The sequence below is a fragment of the Camelina sativa genome, chromosome 8, assembly GCF_000633955.1.
Source record: "Camelina sativa cultivar DH55 chromosome 8, Cs, whole genome shotgun sequence".
Taxonomy (NCBI): domain Eukaryota; kingdom Viridiplantae; phylum Streptophyta; class Magnoliopsida; order Brassicales; family Brassicaceae; genus Camelina; species Camelina sativa.
Genome location: NC_025692.1, coordinates 17125655 through 17147190, shown reverse-complemented (window position 1 = coordinate 17147190; position 21536 = coordinate 17125655). Strand labels below are relative to the sequence as shown.

At 39.3% G+C, this 21536-nt stretch overlaps 1 protein-coding gene across 1 annotated transcript; it reads left to right on the top strand.

The window, feature by feature from the left end:
• On the top strand, window positions 1590-8270 carry LOC109125953. The gene is made up of 2 exons (XM_019228770.1): window positions 1590-2337; window positions 7639-8270. The coding sequence occupies exons 1-2, from the start codon at window positions 1590-1592 to the stop codon at window positions 8268-8270; spliced, it is 1380 nt and encodes a 459-aa protein (XP_019084315.1).

Here is a 21536-nt window from a genome sequence, read left to right as displayed (position 1 = left end):
AGCGTGCAATATCTTATCTAGTTAGCGTTAGAACAAAAAGACGACCCATGTGATGATGATCATTCAATGCTGATCGTTTAATGCTTTATCAAAGACAAAATAGATATAGTACCAGATTAGGATCCATGCTAAAGCACATGTTGAAATTTATTTTATTTATATTATAATTTTTATATAAAATCTAATTTATGTGGTTGTTTTTTAAAATTGTTGTTAATAAAACATTATGCAATAAAATCATATGTTAAATATGAGGACTTAAATTTTTTTAAGATTTTTTATTATTGTTATGCGGATTACCCTAATTTTTTGAAATTTATCAAATCAATCATAATAAACATTATTTCTGTTATTTTGATATATAGTTGCTAGTAAAATCGAAAATCACTTTTAATATGCAGAAGAGTGATTAATTTTTGAGATTTTATTGCCTATATATGGTTAATTAAATATTCTGTGGAGATTTACAACCCATATAACCTATAACCTATCAAATAATCAAATAATTAATTTTATAACCCATATTATATAGTTTACAAAAAAAAGTTATTATATAGGGGACATCTTTCGTACTATTTACTCAGATAATTTCTCTTAGAAAAACTTTATGGATTCGGAGTTATTTCAAAGTTTTGATGAGGATGTGCAGCTTCTCATATCACACGTTACTCAACAATTATTTCAAGGTCCTGATGGGGATTTGGAGCTCATATCACTCATTGCTCAAATAAATGATCTGGTAAGCTCATCGGTTTTAAATTCGCAGCGGGAATCAGAGCTTATGTCACTCATCACTCTAACAATCTCTGTTTTCAACTCTTTGGATTTGGATCCCAAGCCAAAGCCGCTGATGCAAAAACTCATATCGCTACTCTATGATTACTCTATGAATTCGAGTTCATGTTGGAGGCTTCAGTTTCAACTCAAGTCACTCTTTCGAAAAATCTTTTCTTTGGAGCCGGAACCAGATGTCTCATCTATCGGCAACTATATGGATTCGGAGTCGGAGCTCATATCACTCATTACTCAACTATTGTTTCTCGATTGGGAAAGGGACCTCAAGGCCATATATATTATTAGTTATTACTCAAATATTTTCTTTGGTCAGTTCAATACATTTGAATTGGCAGCCGAAACCGAACTCAGAGCTCATGTCACTCATTACTGAATTAATCTCTGCCTTCAACTCTATTATCGATTTGAATTCCCAGCCGGAGGCGTTGTCGGAGCTCATATTACGATTCTATGCTAACTATATGGAACAACATTCATCTATTGACGTAATGCTCGTGTTAAAGTTCAAGCCACTCGGTCATCAAATCTTGGCTCATGAAGATATCACGTAGACCATCAAGGCTTAACTTATTATTAGATTATTAGGTTTCCTTTTCATAATTAGATTAAGGCTATGGAATATTTACTTATTAAGGTTTAGGTCGATTGTACTAGAGTCTATAAAAGGACTTCTTATGCTAATGAGAATATCAAGCCCCAAGAATTAACCTTAATAGGGTTAAGAGGGAACTAAGCTTTCATATCATTCTTAATATCTCAAGCAATAAAAGAGGTTCATAACATTTTCTTGGTGCATGGCTTGCGATTTTGCTATGAATAATGCTTGTCTGAAGAAAGAGGTAGTCTTTTCTATAGACAAACCAAAGTGGCATGAGCATACTCTTTCTCTGTTTCCAAGACAAGCTTTCTTAACTTGTAACCTCTGCGGCATGGCTGATGCAAGATCTCCTATCTATATGTGTCCTCCTTGTGACTTCGTCCTCCATCAAAAGTGCATAAATATACCACGAGTAATAAGGATATCACGTCATTACCATCGTATCTCTTTTACCTATTGTTTTGAAAAAGGAGATTTTTTTTGTGGTGTTTGTCGCAGAAATATCGACAATAATTATGGGGGTTACTCTTGTATCAAGAAAGGTTGTTTGTATGCGGTTCATTCAAGATGTGCTACACAGAAAAATGTGTGGGATGGTAAAGAACTTGAGGGAGAGCCAGAAGAAGACACTGAAGAAGTTGAGCCGTTTGTGAGGATTAGCGATGGAATTATTCAGCATTTCAGCCATCAACATCATCATCTAAGGATCGATGAGAACACATCCAGAGATTATGATGAGAACAGGGGGTGTCAAGCATGCATCACACCAATTTATTTTGGTAACTTCTACTCATGCATGCAATGTGATTTCATTCTCCATGAAGAATGTGCAAATCTTTCTCGCAAAATAAATCACCCTACACATCCACATCCGCTCACTCTAGGATATGATAGTGTTGATCAGGACTTTACGACTCTATGTGCAGCGTGTCCCCATTATATGTTCTGAATATTTCTTATCTTATTAAGAATGAGTTTATACACATATATATAGTACAAGGAAAGTCTAGGGTTTAATAATATTTACAAGTAGATCCCTAAGTTCTATTGATATGTAGTTATCGCCTATACGCCCTCAAGATGGAGGGAGCTTGATCACGCTAATCTTGAAACAGGCTTCCTGGAACCTTGCGCGTGGTAGAGGTTTGGTAAGGGTATCAGCCAATTGGTCATGAGTAGAAACATGGGAAACACGGAGCTTGTTGGATTGTATTTGTGTGCGTACAAAATGGTAGTCTAGAGCGATGTGTTTCATTCTGGAATGAAAGACCGGATTTGCACAGAGATATGTAGCCCCAACATTATCACAATAGATGACAGGAGCAGATGGGAGGTTCAAGCGTAATTCAGAGTACAGGGAACACAACCACCGAAGTTCTGCAGCAGTGTTAGCAACCGCTCTATACTTAGCTTCAGTCGAGGATCGAGCAACACCAGACTGCTTTTTGGAGGACCAAGAGATGGGGTTGCGACCAAGGTAAATAACATAGCCATTGGTAGAGACATAATCATTAGTGTCACCCGCCCAATCCTCATCAGAAAAGCCATGAAGTTTAAGAGGAGACGTCGAGAAACAATGGAGAGAATTAGGAGAGGAGGCATGAAGATAGATACCATGAGTCGTAGTGCCAGCAAGATATCGAAGAACTCTTTTTGTGGCTTGCCAATGATCCTGCGTCTGGCGATGCATGAACTGAGAGAGGTGACTAATGGCGTAGGAGATATCAGGGCGAGTGAACGAAAGGTACTGAAGACTGCCCACAACAGATCGGTATTTAGATGGATCATCAAGGGGAGTAGGCCTGGGCGTTCGGATATCAGATCGGATTCAGTTCGGATTTTTTGGATTTTGGATTTTTTGGATATTGACTCTAACATCCATTCGGGTATTTATAAAATTCGGATCGGTTTCGGTTCGAATAATTCGGATTTCGGATCGGTTAGGATATGATTGTCGATAACCAAAATTAAACCAAAAGTTATTGGACAATGTTTTATTCGAATACCTTTTAATCTTATTGTACCCAAATAACCATACTAATGGAGTATTAAAACAAAATAAAAAAGATAAGAAATTAAGTAAATGACAAAGTTCTCATAAAACCATACAAATACATAAAACATATGAGGCATATCTATCGGAATATCAAACTATTTCTTATATGTTCGGTTATATTCGGATATCTATTGCATAATATCCAATATAATGAAAGCAAAAAACCAATCGGTTATTTCCTTAATATCGGTTTGGTTTTAATCCGCTTATTTCGGTTTGGATTTTTGGATTCGGGTTTTATGCCCAGGCCTAAAGGGGAGCACCACTTGTGAGGGTTAGTTTTGGTGTTGTAGGTAAAGGTGTAGAGACAGGTTTGGCGTCGGACATGTTGGTCTTGAGCAGGAGGTCATTGATGTATTTTCATTGCATGAGATGCATACCACGTTTGGACCGAGAGACTTCTATGCCAAGAAAGTAATGAAGATCAACAGGATCCTTGATGGAGAAACGATCAGCAAAGGCAGTGAGTACAACATCAACGGTGCGTGAGTGACTTCCAGTGACGATGATATCATCAACGTAGACAAGGACATATGTGAGGTGAGACCCGAAGCCATGAATAAACAGGGACGCATCTGCAAGAGAGTTAGTAAAACCAGAGTCAAGGAGATGTTGTTTAAGAGCCATATACCACGCACGAGGAGCTTTCTTAAGACCATATATAGGCTTGCATAATCGGCAGACGTAGTGTGGTCGATCCTTGTCAATAAATCCCGGCAGTTGAGACATGTAGACCTCTTCAGTGAGATCCCCTTGAAGAAACGCATTGTTGACATCTAGCTGTTTTATTACCCAGTTCTTCTTCACTGCAACATCAAGAACAGCCCAGATAGTTGTAGACTTGATCACATGACTAAAAGTGTCAGCTTAGTCTTGCCATATTGTTGATGAAATCCTTTAGCAACTAAGCGTGCCTTTAACCGATCAAGAGAACCATCAGAAAAATTTTGTAGTGAATACCCACTTACAACCGACGATATTCTGTTTGACATCAGGAGGCACCAGATACCATGTGTAATTGCCCATTACAGCGTCGTATTCCACTGAACATGCCCTTCCCCAAAACGGATCCTTGAGAGCTTGAACTATTGTTTTTGGTTCCGGGGATAAAGAGTTGCGAGTTGTGGCAAGGAAACCAAATTTCGGGTTGGGTTTGGTAATATTATTTTTGGAACGAGTTTTCATTTTTTGGTGATTTTGTGGTGGTTCGACATGTTGTATTTGGCTCTGTGGTCGGGTGGAAACGGCTTGGCGGGGGAGGGGGGGGGGTTTGTGATGGTTGGGTCTGAGTTGTGGGTTGCAACTCATTTTGTGGTCGAGCAGTGGGCTCAAGAGGACGAGGGTGAGTCTGAGTTGTGAGATTCAACTCATTTTCATGAGGAGCAGTAGGCTCCGAAGATATTGAGGGAGAAGAAGAAGACGGAGAGGAGGAGGAGGTGATAAAGATAGAAGACGATACCTGAGGGTGAGGAGATGATCGCGGGTGAGGATCTGTGGTGGGGGGTCCAAACTCGTTGTCGGCGAGGAGGTTGTCGGAGACGGGTGAACCAAAGGCGGAGAAGATGACTCAAGAGGCCTAGTAGTTGGACCTTGTCGAGCTTGAGATTGATCTTGGGCCTGAGGAGTAGGTAATGGGCCTAAAGAATTGTCCATATGTTTATCACGGCGTTGATACGTGAACAATATTGGAGGTCGCGAAGTACCAGCAACGTCATCCGTCGTTAATGTCGTCGGTGACAGTGGAGATGGTGGTGAAATCACTGGCGACGACGACACCGGAGGTAAGGAAGGAAGCCACAACAAGGGTAGTGAGCTCCGAGTTGATGTTGTCTCATCAGTGTGTGACGACATTGATTGACAAAACGGGAGTGTGTGTCCCACAAATTGGACGTGACGAGAGGTATAGATGCGACCTGACAGAATGTGAAGACAGTAGTATGTACTCTGCGTGAGTGAGTAACCAAGGAAGACACAACCAAAAGATCGAGCATCGAGTTTATGAGTTGTATAGGGTCTTAGCTATGGGAAACATAAACAACCAAAGACCCGAAGCTTCTCATAGTTGGGAGATGTCTGAAAGAGTTTCTGAAATGGTGATTGGTTGCCAAGAACAGGGGTGGGCATCCTGTTTATAAGATATACCGCGGTGGCAAACGCATATGGCCAGTGGACTGTAGGTAAGTTTGCCGTCGACATGAGTGTGAGACTGGTCTCCATAATGTGGCGATGTGAGATGAGTGACACCATGAGTAGAAAGGATTCACCCCCATTGTTAGAAAACAATGTCCCAATCCGTGTTTGAAATCGATTTTCAACGAGGGACTTGAAGGTAGAGAACACAGGTTTGACATCAGATTTGCGTTGGAGAGGATACAACCATGTGTATCGAGTGTAGTGGTCAACAAGAACAAGATAATATTTGTAGTTTTGAGTAGAGAGAATGGGAGAGGTCCAAACGTCGGAGAAAACATATTCAAGAGGGTGTGTGGAGATGATAGAAGATTGTGTAAAAGGTAATTTGTGACTTTTATTAATAAAACAATCCGAGCAAGATAAATGTTTGGAAGTAGAAGAAGCAACAGGAAGAGAAAAAGTAGAAATAATAGTGTTTAGAATTGGGGGAGAGGGGTGACCCAATCGTGAATGCCACGAGAGGAGACTTGTTCTTGGACCAGATGAAGATAACATGGCCATAGCCATCGGTTGTGTCAGCGACCACACATACAGTTCATTTTCAGTGTTGCCTTGGAGTAATGGGACTCCCGTAGTCAGATCTTTCACCTGAAAGAAGGTAGGAAAGAAATGAACAGACACTTGGTTAGCGTTACAAAGACGATACACAGAGATAAGATTCCGATGTTTATCAGGAACGCATAAGACTTTATCCAACTTTAAAGATCAAGCTTGAGTGGGAAGAAGCATGGAACCAGTATGAGTAATATGCATAGTAGAACCATCAGCGATGGTCAGGTCTTCACCACCATTGTAGGATTGGTGCAAGGAGAGATTGTTGAGGTCTGAAGTGATATGATGGGTGACACCAGAGTCGACAACAACAACCACATTGGCGCAGGGTTTCCAACGCGTGAACGGACTGGAGTTGCTCGAGGAACCAGACTTCATGGAGAGAAGTTGAGGACAACGTCGAGCGCTATGTCCTTGTGTGTGGCACAGTTGACACTTGCCCAAGTACGGTCTTGAAGACCGATTGTTGGTGTTGTTATTGTTGCTGGTGTAGGACTGCCAGTTGGGGGTTGTTGTTGTTGTTGGAGAAGCATTGTGGTTGAGATCGAAAGCGGTTGTTGTTGTTCGTGTTGTTGAAGTTGTTGTTTGGACGGTGTTGAACGATATTCGCAGACACAGGAAATGGAGTTGGAGTGGCAGCGATAGTCGGGGAAGAGACCTTACTCTCGATCTGGTCAACAACAGGTTTGAAGTCTTCCGGAAGACCTTCAAGGATCTTTTCAATTTGATCCTCATGATCCATAGGTTTACCAAGAGCAGCTAGTTCATCAAAACATATAACAAGGCCACGAACATATTCATCAATGGTTTTATTGCCCTTGGTCCATACCTTGAGTTGAGTGCGGATACCTTGTACATGGCCACAACTTGGTTTGGCAAAGGTAGAAGCAAGTGTTTCCCAGACTGCAACAGCAGTGGTGGCACGTGAGACCAAATGTTGAACAGAGGGAGACATAGCGCCAAGCAAAGCGCTAAATAGGAGACGATCTTGGCAATTCCAGACGGTGAAATCTGGATTTGGGACGGTGATAGTGCCAGTTGTGACTGGCGGCACAGTAGTAGATCCATCAAGGTATCCAACAAGTTCATAACCATCAACCAAAGCGTGGATCTGAAGACTCCACATCAAGTAGTTGGTATCGTTGAGTTTAGTGACATTGCTAGTGTTGACAATGAAGAGTGGAGTGGTTCAGTTCGTGATGACTTCACCTGTCGAGGGAGAGACATGATCAGAGGTAGACATGGTGGTGACGTTGTGTTTAGAAAAGTTTTAGGGTTATTTTGATCGTTTGCACTGATACCATATATGTTATGAATATTTCTTATCTTATTAAGAATGAGTTATAAACATATATATAGTACAAGGAAAGTCTAGGGTTTAATAATATTTACAAGTAGATCCCTAGGTTCTATTGATATGTACTTATCGCCTATACCCATTTGCGCATGACTGGATTCTTCTATGGGTGTAGTAACAAAGGAAGCACTTTCAACCTGCACGTCAAGTGTGCCACAGTTTCCGAGCCGTTAGTTCATGAAAGTCACAAGCATCCTTTATTTCTAACATCCAAACCAAAAGAGGAGCAAAGAATATGTTCGGTCTGCAAAGAAAAGCAAATAAATTTTTATTCGACAAATGAAACATTCAATTGCTTTGAGTGTGACTTTGCATTTTGTTTTGGATGTGCTACATTGCCTCAAAAGGTGAGGTATACGCATGATGAGCCTGTGCTGACTCTTTCTTATGGGCAGGAAATAAGTACAATGAAGAACTGGTGTGAAGTTTGCGAGGGAAAAATATATCCGGGGCAACGGTTTTACGTGTGTGATGAGTACTGTTGTGTTACCCTACACGTCGAATGTCTGCTTGGGCGGGACTTATACATGAAGCCTGGTTCATCTTGGAGGGTTTTAGAGGAACATGTCAGCATAGTACCCAACAATCATCATATGACTCGTCCTTTTTGTTTCTTTTGCAAAAAGCGCTGTCCACACAAGATAGTTTTGCAGATGTCTGGATCAGGATCAATATTTTGTTCCATAGTTTGTAGAGAAGGTTCACGCAAGAGAGAATGAGATGTATGCTGATAGACCGGTTGTAAGATATTTTATTAAATTCGCTGTATGTGTATTGATTTCTACATAAATCTTAGAAAGAAGTATGTTGCTTAGCGTCACTATTATTGATTCTTGAACTAGTTTCAGTTTTCTTGATTGATCTTAAAGTCTCGAGCACATTGATCAGGAAGCAAGATACTTGGTTGAGCAAAACCCTCATTATGTTTATATGTTCCTCAAGCCCTCTCCTTTCAGTCTATATATGGAGCTTTCGCTCTCGGTTTATTCATATTGGGTATGTTTCTTTGCTGTTCTTGATCCTTGTCAAGGACATCGTTGCTTTTGACATGGATGTTTATACAATTTGTAGATATTAGAATTCTAACTGTGCAACTTTTTTATTTGTATTTTATAATTTCATTGTTTATTTGTCCTGATTATCCTTTCTCGCATTCATTTTTGAGATCATATTCCTGTATTTCTGTTTGTTTATAGACTAACGTTCCGGTATGAAACAAGTAACTAATTATCAAACATGTTGACATAAATACTATATTCATTCCAGTTTTTTTAATTCCTTGTTTAGTTGGAATCGAGTTATAAAAAAGATTAAAGCTTAATTAAATTGAGATAATTAAGAATAGTTTTATAGAGGTCGGAAAATAACATTTTTTTTTAACAAATTAGTAAGCTCATTTAGGGTAAACATGAAATATGAAAATACTTATACATGTATCTAGACAACATCTACAATTAATTCTCTACCATCCATATAACCATAGACAATTAAAATAACTTATCTTTTTATTATAAAATCTAAAATATTCAAATAAGTTTCTACCATTAATATAATAGATATTTAGAAAAAAAAATTTGGATTTAAGATTATGATTACTCTCAATCATCTTTTTTTAACAGTTTTCAGTTGTATTGACTCATCATATCATATATAAAATGAACAAATTCTAGATTTTTTTTCTGCATTTATCGTGATTCAGATTTCCAAAAATGTACATGTATAACCAAAACAATCCAAAAAATTATGTTCAGCCTCATACATCTGTTAAAACTTTTAGACAACGGTTTAGACTTTAGACTCATATTATAGATAAAACCAAAATGAATCTAATGGTCAAGTTAGTGACATAAAACAAGCGCTTTGGGTAGTAACCCACCAGGTATTTTTATCTTTTACTATTTATTTTTCTTTCTAGTTTCTTTTGAATCTGTTTGACATTTTTTTTTGGATTAGTTTTAACATTGAGACGGTTTGAAGCGAGTCTGTGGGAGGGTGTCATATGTCTACTAATCTTGTTTACTTTGGTTGTTTTTCTTTTGTTGCTTTCTTTTGAGTCAGTCAATTTGTTTTATCGAGTCAAAAGTGTGTTTTATTGAGTCAAATTGCTAATTGAGAACTATGAGCTTTACTTAGGGAATTGCACCATTCTTGATTCATTGCCTTGAGACTATTTCGCATTGTTTAAGGATGACTTGGAAGTTTAGAAAAAAAATCATGACTTGATCACTTCTTATAATTCCTGTCACTTTGAAATTTGGATGATTTAAGCTTGACCTTATTTATTTGGACTTAATATGGACTTATATATCTCACTGAGAAGATTGGTAATCAAGTAATGGATCATACATTCAGAGTTTACTACACATTAGTTTTACCATTCTTAGTAAACTCTGAATGGCTAGACTCATTTTTAGTCTAGTACCACACCTTTAACCATATCCATGCTTCATACCACTTGCATTCTTATGTCATCATCATCATGTGCATTCATGTGCAAAAACTACGGAGTATAAATACCGACATAACTTTCCTCTAGTTAGGATTGTGGTTGTAGTTTATTTGGGTGGTTGATATTGAGTTGTGGTTGTATAGTTATGTTGATAAGCATGTATCGAGCTTTCATGATCAGTTCTTTTGATGCAGTTTTAGTGAGACGAGAACCGGTTCCACTCCCTCATTCTAAAAAAAAAAAACAAAAAAAAACAGAAAATAGGAAAGGAGAAATAATGGAACCTGAAAAGTCAATGTAGTATTGGTTATAAAAGCATTTAAGACACTTATATTTTGTTAGGGATTTTGCATTAGTTGGTTTGATAGAGTTAGAGGGAAGTTGTGTACCTCCAAGTTGGTCTGTGTCTCATTGTGATTTTGCATAATAACATGCATCCTTTTTCGTTACTGGAAACCTTTAAACACTTGAGCCACCCTGAAATTGCCCTACAACCTAGACCATAGCGTGTTCGATATCCCCTTTGTGAGAGTGCACACATTTACTAATGAATGTTAAAAGGTTAAGTTATATGACTCTGTAAAGCTTTGTGTTCTTGGGATTTAATGAAGTTGTTATGGTCATGGCGAAGTACGATTTAGTACGGTTTGATATGAGCTTTGTGGTAGTGGTTTCCAGGCAATTGTTTGAGAGCATGACCCCAGAAGGATATGTGAGTTCTCACGTTTTCAAACCTCTTTCTTTGGCAAAGATTTTGTTTTGGTTGAGGATAAACAAAGATCTAAGTCAGGGGGAGTTGATGTATTATGTTTTTGGTGTCTTTTTTCCTTCATTTAGTATTTGTTTTGAGTCATTTGTCGCATCTTTGTCCCCGTTTTGTGTCTTTTTGGTCTTTTCTTCAGTTGTGATTAGGTGTGGAGACGATGTGCTAGATTTGGAGTCTTTTGGTTGGATTCAAGCTTAACCGGAATAAAGAAGCAGGACATGACTTCTGGACATCTTCAAGTTGAACTGAATCATGAAGTCTAGACAAGTTTGGAGAAGTCTAGAGTGGTCTGGTGAAGTCTGTAGACAAGTATGGGAAAGTCTAGAGAAGTCTGATGAAGTTTGTAGACAAGTTTAGAGAAGTCTGGTGAAGTTTATGGACAAGTATGCTGAAGTCTAGAGAATTCTGGAGAAGTCTCGTGAAGTTTGTAGACAAGTCTGGTGAAGTCTGTAGACAAATCTGCTAAAATCTAGAGAACTCTAATGAAGTCTATTGTCGTCCTCCCTATGCTCCAGACACTTATTTCATTTTCCTAAATTTTTCTATTTTCACTTTTATTTTAATAAGGGTTTAAATATCCCAAAGACCTAATGAGCAACACATTCTATTTTTTTTTGAGATTTTTGCACCTTGAGACTTTTGTAAGCCATTTTTGGAGATAAGAGATCCATCATCTTTCACAATTTGGAGAAGATTTCTAAACTCTTTTCTCATTTTATTTCATCAATTTAATTATGTCTTCTTCATCTCTTTGTGTTGTTGCTTTCAATATGTGTGAGTAGTCACCAAATTGAGTTTTAGGGTTCTAAGTAGGGGATCAAATGATTTAATGATTTAATTGTTGCTTACGTATTCTATTTTCTTTGTGGTTCTTTAATTCATATGCTCTTAATGATAAAATAGGACTGATCACCTTGTTCTAGATTCTAGGTTTTTCTATGCATCAAAAGTGTTCGATAGAATGCCAGAACCAATATGAATTGAGCAATATTTCTCTAACATGCAAAAGTTGATGTTAGTAGATATTGTGAACTTAGTAAACTTGTTTGATAATGAAAATTTGATTAGGAGATTACAAATGAAAATTTAGTGATTAATACCTTGAAAGATGGTTAGTCAAATCTTGTGTTCATGTTCTAGAACGGTTGTTAACTATTGAATTTTTTTGTTTCATTTTCCCATCGATTATTGATCTCTGAAATACTCTATAGCCTAATGTTTTAATCTCATATGTCAATTGTTTAATTTCTTGCATTTTTATTTACAATTTCTGAAACCAAACAACAAACATTTGTTCGCTTTAGCTATTTATAAGTCTTGCAAATCTTTAGTGTACCATTGGTCCTTGTGGATTTGAACCTTGCATATACTGCCTCACGGTTAAGTGTATAGGGTAATTACTTTAGCAAACATGATTTATAGTTTGTTTTTGGTTAATATTTGGTTTATTTATGTTTGGTTTTGATTTTATACTACAATGCTGGTTCAGAAAGTTTTGCTTCAGATCTTTCTGTCCTATTTTCCACATATGGTTTACATTTATTCAGTTATACTAAGCACAAATGGCTCTTCATCTTTGGTAATTGTTTGCACAAATATTCAATTTTTTGTATTGACATTTTTGTTAGAATATAAGTTATTGTTATATATATGTAGTAAACCTAATTAGGTTAACAAAAGAAAGATTGAAGTTGAAACAGATTTTTACTTCTTATCTATTTGCTCATTTACTATTGTACATAAATTTATTCTTATCTATTTTCTCCAAAAATACAATGATTAGATTTATTTTCCAAAAAATACCACAAAACGAAAACTAAATATTCAACATAAAAAACTAAAAACTATATCATAAACACTAAGACCAATCCTCTAAAAACTATGCTCTAAATCTTAAATATTTATCCCAACCCTAAAAAAGTATATTCCAAACCCCTGAAATCAATTTTTATGTTTATAAGGCAAAACTTATTTGAAAAAAGAATAATAAAAAAAAATACGTGGGGTAAAATAATAAACCAAAACCTTTAATATGTGAACAAAAAAAAACCTATATAGTAAAATTTTATATCCTTTCTGTAACATCCGCGAACCGGAATCCCGGTTTAGGGATTGCATCGGTCGATGCACTATGTGTATCGGTCGATGCAAGGTCGTTTCTGGGCGCGCGAGTTTAAGCAAAACGCTGCGTTTTGGGTTAGGGAAAAACCCTTAAACTCGAGTTTCGTCTCATTAGGCGTGTTGAGCCGTTTTTGAGAGAAAAGAGAAGAGAGAAAAGGTTCTTGAGTATTCTTGAGTATTTTGGGAGATTTGAGACTGTTCCTGTAGAGATCTATAGTTGGGATCGTTGTAGGAGCTTCTTGGAAGTGTCTTCTTGCTTGTTTGAGGTTCAGATTCTTCTTGACAAAGGTAAGTGCATGACCATGGCTAATCTAAGCTGGAGATATCTTTGATTTGCTTGTTATGTGTTGTTAGGCTTGTTAGATTTATATTTGGGATTTTGGGAAGTTTTCTTGCGGCTTGGGATCGAGTTTTGTGGTTGTAGGAACGAAGATCCGGTGAGAAGCTTTGGGAGAAAACGATGCTCGGCATTGCATCGGTCGATGCAAACGCGAGGACGATGCATAAAATCTAGGGTTTTCGTGCTATGTCGAGCATGCGTCGATCGATGCAATGGGAGCATCGGTCGATGCAAGTTAACTTTGCATCGGTCGATTCAGATCTTGCGTAGGTCGACACAACCCTCAACTGGTGTCGGTCGATGCTGAGTCCTGGTTTGTTATTGTTGATTATTGGTTGTTTATTGATGGTTAGAGATGTCTCTATTGCTTGTGTGTATAGCCCAGTAGATGGGAGGATCGCCTTACTGAGTGTTTATAAAATACTCATGCATTGCAATTTGTGGTTGTGGTGCAAGTAAAGGCAAAGTGTGATCGTGGAATCAAGGCAATGAAGAGGAGAATGTTCTAGGGACTCGATTGGTTGCTATCTGGCATTGCTAGATTGCTAGAGTTGAGTCATTAGAAAAATTTCTAGGTTGCTGGTTCTATGTTCCTTGTTGGTTGGATATTGGATATTGTTATGTTTAATTATTGGATTATAATTGCTTATTTATTGGATATTGATATTGGTTATTTCTGCTGTTGTTTGTGATTGTGGTTAGGTCGCTAGTGGGTATGGGACCACTAGCTGTAGATTATTTATTATTATTATTATTTATTATTTAAAAAAAAAACAGGTCGGGTCGTTTCACTTTCAAAAGTAACATCACTTTTAGAAAGAGAAAAAATACTACATACAAAGTTAGAAAAAAAAAAGATTTCAAAACTTAAATCCTTAGGATTGTTTGAGAAGGGTTCTTATCTTTGTGATCTTTTTGATGATAAAGACTTGAAATATTGTATTTACAAAACTATAAAATCCTCAGAATTGTTTGAGAAGGGTTCTTATTTTAGTTTTGTTAATACAATATTTCAAGTCTTATCATCAAAAAGATCAAAAAAATAAGAACCCTACACATCAATGATCCTTTAACATTAAAATATGATATAAAATTTCGAATTAAATTTCACTACAAGAAAACATGGTTTTTACAACTACAAATGACGACTATATTTGTAGTCGCCATTTTTTGTGACTACGTAACGACTAATAGCCAACAATTTTACGACTACAAATATTTGGTCGTATATTACTCGTTTTTTTGCGACTACATATAGTATTCGGTGTTTTAGTCGTATTTTAGCGATTATTTAATGACTATATCGCATATCGGAACAAATAGTTGCTAAATAGTCACTAATTTAGTGACTAATATACGATTCATGGTAAAAGTCGCCAGTTTAGCGACTAATATGCGACTCATAGTGAAAAGTCGCCAAAAAGTCGCATATCAGTCACTATTTAAGAAAATTAAAATTTTCAAAATTTAACCTCAAACTCTTGAACTTAGATCTTAAACTTTAAAATGTTAAACTATAAAAAGAATTAGGAAATAAAAGCAAAGCAGCACGAGATGGGCGACTCTGGGGGCGATACTAGGGTTTTGAACGGAGGGGACCAGGATGCACGATGGAGGATATTGGAGTAAAGGCTCGACCTCCTGGGGATCCGCCGGATGCTCAAGGGTCGTGGGTGAAGAAAGTAGTTGGGAGTTCTGCGGGCGGTAGGTTGGTGCCTGATATTGTGGTGGATGCAACTTTTGTGGCGGAGAGAGTATCATTAGCTTTTCCAGATGGTGAGGATGGTGAGCCAGTGGTAACCATAGGAACAGAGGTGTTGGAGGCTATGAATGGTTTGTGGAAAAACTGTATAGTGGTGAAGGTGTTAGGGCGCCATTTTCCGATATTGGTTCTGAGTCGGAAGTTGAGAGCGTTGTGGAAACCGAGTGGTGCAATGACTGTCCTGGATCTACCACGACAGTTTTTCATGATTCGGTTTGGGAATGAGGAATATACATGGCAGCTTTGACTGGAGGACCGTGGAGGGTTTTCGGGAATTATCTTTTAGTTCAAGCATGGTCGCCAGGGTTTGATCCACTCAAAGATGATATTGACACGACTCCGGTGTGGGTGCGCTTTTCGAATCTTCCGTTGAATTTTTACCATAGTGAGATACTGGCAGCGATGGCTCGGGGATTGGGAAATCTGATTAAAGTGGATATTACTACTTTGAACTTCGAGAGGGCTCGTTTTGCTAGAGTTTGCGTGGAAGTTAACTTAAAGAAATCACTTAAGGGTACTATTATGGTGAATGGCGAAAGATACTTTGTGGCGTATGAGGGGTTGAATACAATCTGTTCGGGTTGTGGGTTGTATGGCCATCTTCTTCATACTTTCCCCCATAGGGTGCAGTCTCAGTAAGTGGTGCCCAGGGTGGCGATGATGGTTGCTCGGGAGGCGGTAAGGGAAGAAACGTCGGTGGTGGATGGTTTTGTTACCGTCAAGCAGCGTGGCCAGAAAGTGGATCCTCCACGGAAAAACCTTCCTTTGTCGGTGGTTGGAAGTCGGGGAAGCAATATTCGAGATTCAAGGAAGGAAAGAAATTCCTCGAATATTGCAATTTCCAACAGTTTTGGAAGGGTAGCAGTGGATCTGGCATCTCCGCATGAGAAGGAAGGGTTAACGCGAAATGGGGCAAATTAGGAAAACATTGATTTTTCGAATCAATCAGTTGGGGAAAAGAATTGCGTGAGCGGGAAGGAATTGGTGTTTGGTTCGAGTGCGAATTATCGTGATAGTGGACCTCGTAAGGAGAATGATGGCCCGAAAGGGGCCCATGGGAAGGGGTTCTCAAGAAATACAAATCGGCCCAAAAGCTTTAAGGTTTCAAAGCCTTTGCCGGGTTTAATCTTTGGTCCGATGGAAGATAATACGATGCTGACTTCGACTGGGAAACGCTTGCGGGTTGAGCCAGAGTCGGTTGGGAGGTCAGGCGATGCGTTTGCAAAAGAGCTATATGAGACAACGAATCCAGGTGCTGATAGTGGTTTGCCGCAGTATCCTACTGTGGATTCACCTGAGAAGCAAGGTTGTATGGAGATGGTGTTGCGGTGTGCATCGTCGGAGGAGGGTGGAGGTATTGGGTCTCAATAATGGCTCGCCCCAGTTTTTCCTATTTCTCTGTTGTCTCAAATGATTAATGCACTATTGTGGAATTGCCAGGGGGGGGGGCAAATAAACCCAATTTTAGGCGATCAATTCGTTATGTGTTGAAGAGGTATTTTACGAATGTTCTAGCTATTTTCGAAACACATGCCGGAGGGGAGAGGGTAGGAAGGATATGTCGGGGTTTGGGTTTTGAGAATATGTTTCGTGTTGATGTTGTAGGGCAAAGCAGAGGGTTATGGTTGTTATGTCGGTCGGAGATTGGGGATTTGACTATTGTCGAATCCTCAGATCAGTTTATCCATGCTCTGGTGTTAAATGGAAGTGAAATGCTGAATCTCATCGTGGTGTACGCTGCTCCCACAGTAAGTAGAAGAAGTGGACTGTGGGATCGCTTACGAGATGTAGTTCGTTTGGCTACGGGACCGGTGGTGATCGGGGGGACTTCAAAACCATTGTACCTCTGGATGAGAAGACTGGAGGGAATGGCTTGTTGTCGCCGGACTCACTAGCTTTTGGCGAGTGGATCAATGACACCTCCTTGATAGATATGGGGTTCCGAGGGAATCATTATACCTGGAAGTGAGGCAGGGTTGAGAGATCGTTTGTGGCTAAGCGGCTTGATCGTGTGCTTTGTTGTGCTCACTCGAGGCTAAAATGGCATGAAGCGGTGGTCACTCACCTTCCGTTTCTAGCTTCTGATCACGTCCCGTTGTATCTACAGCTTACTCCGGGGGTTGTTGGCAATGCAAGGAGGCGACAATTTCGTTCGAAGCTGCCTGGCTCCATCATGAGGTTTTTAAGGATCTGTTGATGGCGTCCTGGCACAGGAACCTTAATACTCGTGATCCATTACAAAGGTTGAGGAAGACGTTGGGAGAGTGGAATAAAGCTGTGTTTGGAGATATCAACTTACGTAAGGAGAAGATAATGAAGGAGATTACAGAAGTGCAAGAATGTCTTGAGGTTATTTAAAAAGATGCTTTGTTGATGCGTGAGGATTCTTTGTTGAAGGAATTTGACGCTGTCTTGGAACAGGAGGAGGTGTTATGGCTGCAGAAATCAAGGGAGAAGTGGATAGTGCAGGGTGACCGGAATTACAGGTAGGTGGATTAGAAGGAGGAGAAATAGAATTGATATGCTGAAAGATGATACAGGTAGGTGGATTACAGAGAGGGAGGATCTGGAACAGCTTGCGATTGCATACTTTAGTAAACTATACAACCTGGATGATGTGGTGTAAACTGAAGTGCATCTACCGAGTGAGGGCTTCTTTAGCTTGTCGTGGGAGGAGAAGGTTACTTTAAACAAACCGTTTACGAATCTGGAAGTGGAGACAACTGTTAAGAGTTTGGGAAAGTTTAAAGCATCGGGACCGGATGGTTTTCAACCAGTATTCTATCATCATTGCTAGGAAATTGTTGGTGAGTCTGTGATTCAGTTTGTCTTGGAGTTTTTTCGTACAGGGGACCTACTTCCTGAGACAAATGATGCGCTTGTGGTTCTTATACCCAAGGTGGCACGTCCTGAAAGGATCACACAGTTTCGGCCTATAAGACTGTGTAATGTTTTGTTTAAGATCATTACTAAAACCATGGTGGGCAGGTTGAAGAGTGTAATTGCTAAATTAGTAGGGCCCGTGCAATCAAGCTTTATTCCAGGCAGACATAGCACGGATAATATTGTGGTTGTGCAAGAGGCTGTACATTCGATGAGGATGAAGAAGGGTCGCAAAGGGTGGATGCTCTTGAAGCTAGATTTGGAGAAAGCTTATGATAGAATAAGATGGGATTTCTTAGCAGAAACACTTAAGGCAGCCGGTTTAAATGACACATGGGTTGGGTGGATAATGAGTTGTGTTTCCGGACCGGATATGAGCTTACTTTGGAATGGTGAGAAGACTGAATCCTTTAAACCGCTGCGAGGGTTGAGGCAAGGTGATCCTCTCTCACCATATTTGTTTGTGTTATGTATGGAGCGGTTGTGCCACTTGATTGAGAAGGAGATTGCCCTCAAAAAGTGGAAACCGATCAGACTGTTGAATGGTGGTCCTTATCTCTCGCACATTTTGTTTGCGGATGATCTGATATTGTTCGCTGAAGCTTCTGTAACACAAGTTTGGGTGGTACGTAAGGTTTTGGAGCTATTCTGTTTGGCGTCGGGGCAGAAGGTGAGCTTAGAGAAGTCTAAAATATTTTTCTCAGATAATGTCTCTCGCGACTTGGGGCAACAAATCAGTGTGGAGAGTGGCATTCAATCTACAAAAATGTTGGGGAAGTATCTTGGTATGCCAGTTCTGCAGAAAAGGATCAATAAGGATACCTTTGGGGATGTTCTGGCTAAGGTGTCAACCCGTCTTGCAGGTTGGAAAAGTCAGATGTTAAGTTTCGCAGGCCGGCTTACGTTAACTAAGTCAGTACTTTCGTCAATCCCTATACACACAATGAGTGTGATTAAATTGCCGGTATCTACATTGGAGAAGTTGGATAGAGTATCTCGGGACTTCTTATGGGGTTCTACTCTGGATAGGCGTAAGGTGCATCTGGTAGCTTGGGATAAGGTTTGTTTACCTAAGCGAGAGGGTGGATTGGGCGTTAAAACAGCGTGTGAGATGAACAAAGCTATGATCGCTAAGATAGGGTGGCGATTACTTCATGACACGACTAGTCTGTGGGCTAAGGTGGTAAGAGCTAAGTACAGAGTTGACACCATCCGAGAGCCTCACTGGATTTTGCCGAAGAGCCACTGGTCGTCTACCAGGAGGAGTGTGTGTGTGGGGTTGCGGGAAGTAATCTTGAAGCGACTCAGTTGGGCAGTTGGAGATGGTAGACAGATACGTTTCTGGACGAATAGGTGGGTCATCAATCGTTCGTTTCTTGAGGCAAGTACAGGTAATTTGCATGTTGGAAATGCGGACGTTGTGGCTGGTGATCTCTGGTCAGATGGAGTGGGGTGGGATTGGTCCCGGATAACACCTCTTTTGGAAGAGGATCGTCGGCTTGAACTATCTGCAGTAGTCCTTGACAAGGTGACGGGTGCAAAGGATTGTATGGTGTGGGGGGAGACCGTTGATGGTCGGTTTTCCGTTAAATCTGCTTATGCGTTGTTAACAAGGAGAGGGGTGCTAGAGCAAGATATGGGGACGTTTTATGATCGGATTTGGAGAGCTGCTGTGCCGGAGAGGGTGAGAATTTTTCTTTGGCTTGTTGCACGGCAGGTGATTATGACGAATGCAGAGAGATCTCGGCGACATCTGACTGATTCAGCGGTGTGATCAGTGTGCAAAGGGGGGGGGGTCGAGACTATTATCCATGTTCTTCGGGATTGTCCAGCCATGGCGGGGTTGGCAGCGAGTTGTCCCAACGCGAAAACGGAGGTTATTTTTTTCTCAGACATTACTTGAATGGCTGTTTGCGAATCTTGGTGGTGGGGGTAGTATTGAGGATTTGCACTCTTCTGTGTTGTTTTCTCTGGCTGTCTGATGGGCTTGGAAGTGGTGTTGCGGTAACGTGTTTGGGGAAAACAAGGTATGGCGAGACAGAGTGAAGTTTATCAAGGAGGCTGCAAGAGAGGCTGTTGAAGCTCGACGGGTGAGTGAGGGAGTCTGTAGGGAGCGACGGGAGATCCAAGTAAAGTGGATGGTTCTGCCGGAAGGGTGGTGTAAGCTAAATACTGATGGTGCTTCTCGTGGTAATCCAGGATTAGCGGCTGCCGGTGGGATTATATGGGATGCGAACGGGGGATGGTCTGGCGGTTTTGCTTTACATATTGGAAGATGTTCAGCTCCTTTGGCGGAATTATGGGGTGTATACTACGGACTTCTTATTGCTTGGGAGCATAGGATCAAGCAGGTTGAGTTGGAGGTTGATTCAGAGATGGTGGTGGGGTTTCTTCAGACAGGGATCAGAGAGACTCATCCGCTGTCCTTCCTGGTGCAGTTGTGCCATGACTTGTTATCAAGGGACTGGATAGTCCGTGTGAAACATGTGTATAGGGAAGCTAATTGTCTTGCCGATGGATTAGTGAACTATGCTTTTACTTTGGCTTTAGGTTTTCATTCCTTTAGTTCGGTTCCGAGTGATGTTGCATCTTTGTTGCACCATGACGTTTTGGGTCCTGCGTGTCCCGCAGTGTTTCTGTTGTAACCGGGTCAAGTTTCTTTAATTAATAAAATCGGGGAGAGCTCTCCCCGCTGCCTTACCAAAAAAAAAAAACTTTAAATCTTAAACTTTCAATTCTTAATCTTAGAAATTAATTCATAAACCATAAAACCAAAACTTAACCACTATGATATATGTACATAAAACCAAGCTTTAATACTTATAAGAAAGTCTAGTTAATATAATACATCCAAAAAATGAAATCTAACACTGATAAAAAATTTATAGTTTTCTAAATCTTATTTTTTTTTTATCAAAACTTAACCCTAAATCTTAAACTTGTTCATCAAACCCTATACATTGAACCCTAAATCTTCAAAATTTAAACTTTTATAATTTTTATATAGAAATTAAAGCATAAACCATTCAACCAAGATATAACCATTATATATGTATAAAAGCAATGTGTAAAACTATTTATTATTTACTTATAATTCAATATTTCCAAAACTATTTACTTATAATTTATTTGATATAGTCATTTTAAAACCTAAAACCAATCATTTTTAAAATTAAAATCAAATATAATATTTTTCTACATCTAAAACCCCAATTATAAAGTTTTGATGCAATTAATTATTCTTTAAATAATGAAGCGTTTTCATTGGATGATATGTAAACACAAGGATTAACCCTATCAACCGTTGATTGATTTAATCCAACGGACAAAATACCTTCTTTCTTTTTCTCCCCGTCTCTTCGTCGTTTTCCCTCTCCTTGGCCGATGAGACTTTCTCTTCTTCTCGTCTCCTTCCTTTTTTTTTTTTTTTATTTTTTTTATTTTTTTTTTTATTTTTATGTGTGGTGATTCTCTTTTGTCTCCTCCTCTTGTTGCTTCAATCAATTTCATCTTCATTTGTGTTGTTGTTTTCATCCTCTCAAGTTGTTAGATCTGGTACCATAGCACTTTCTCGTGGATCTCAGATCTTAGGTCTCAACCTCATCGTTTCATTGATACAAGGTAGATTTGCTTCTTTCTTCTTCTTATTCTTCTCAATTTGGAT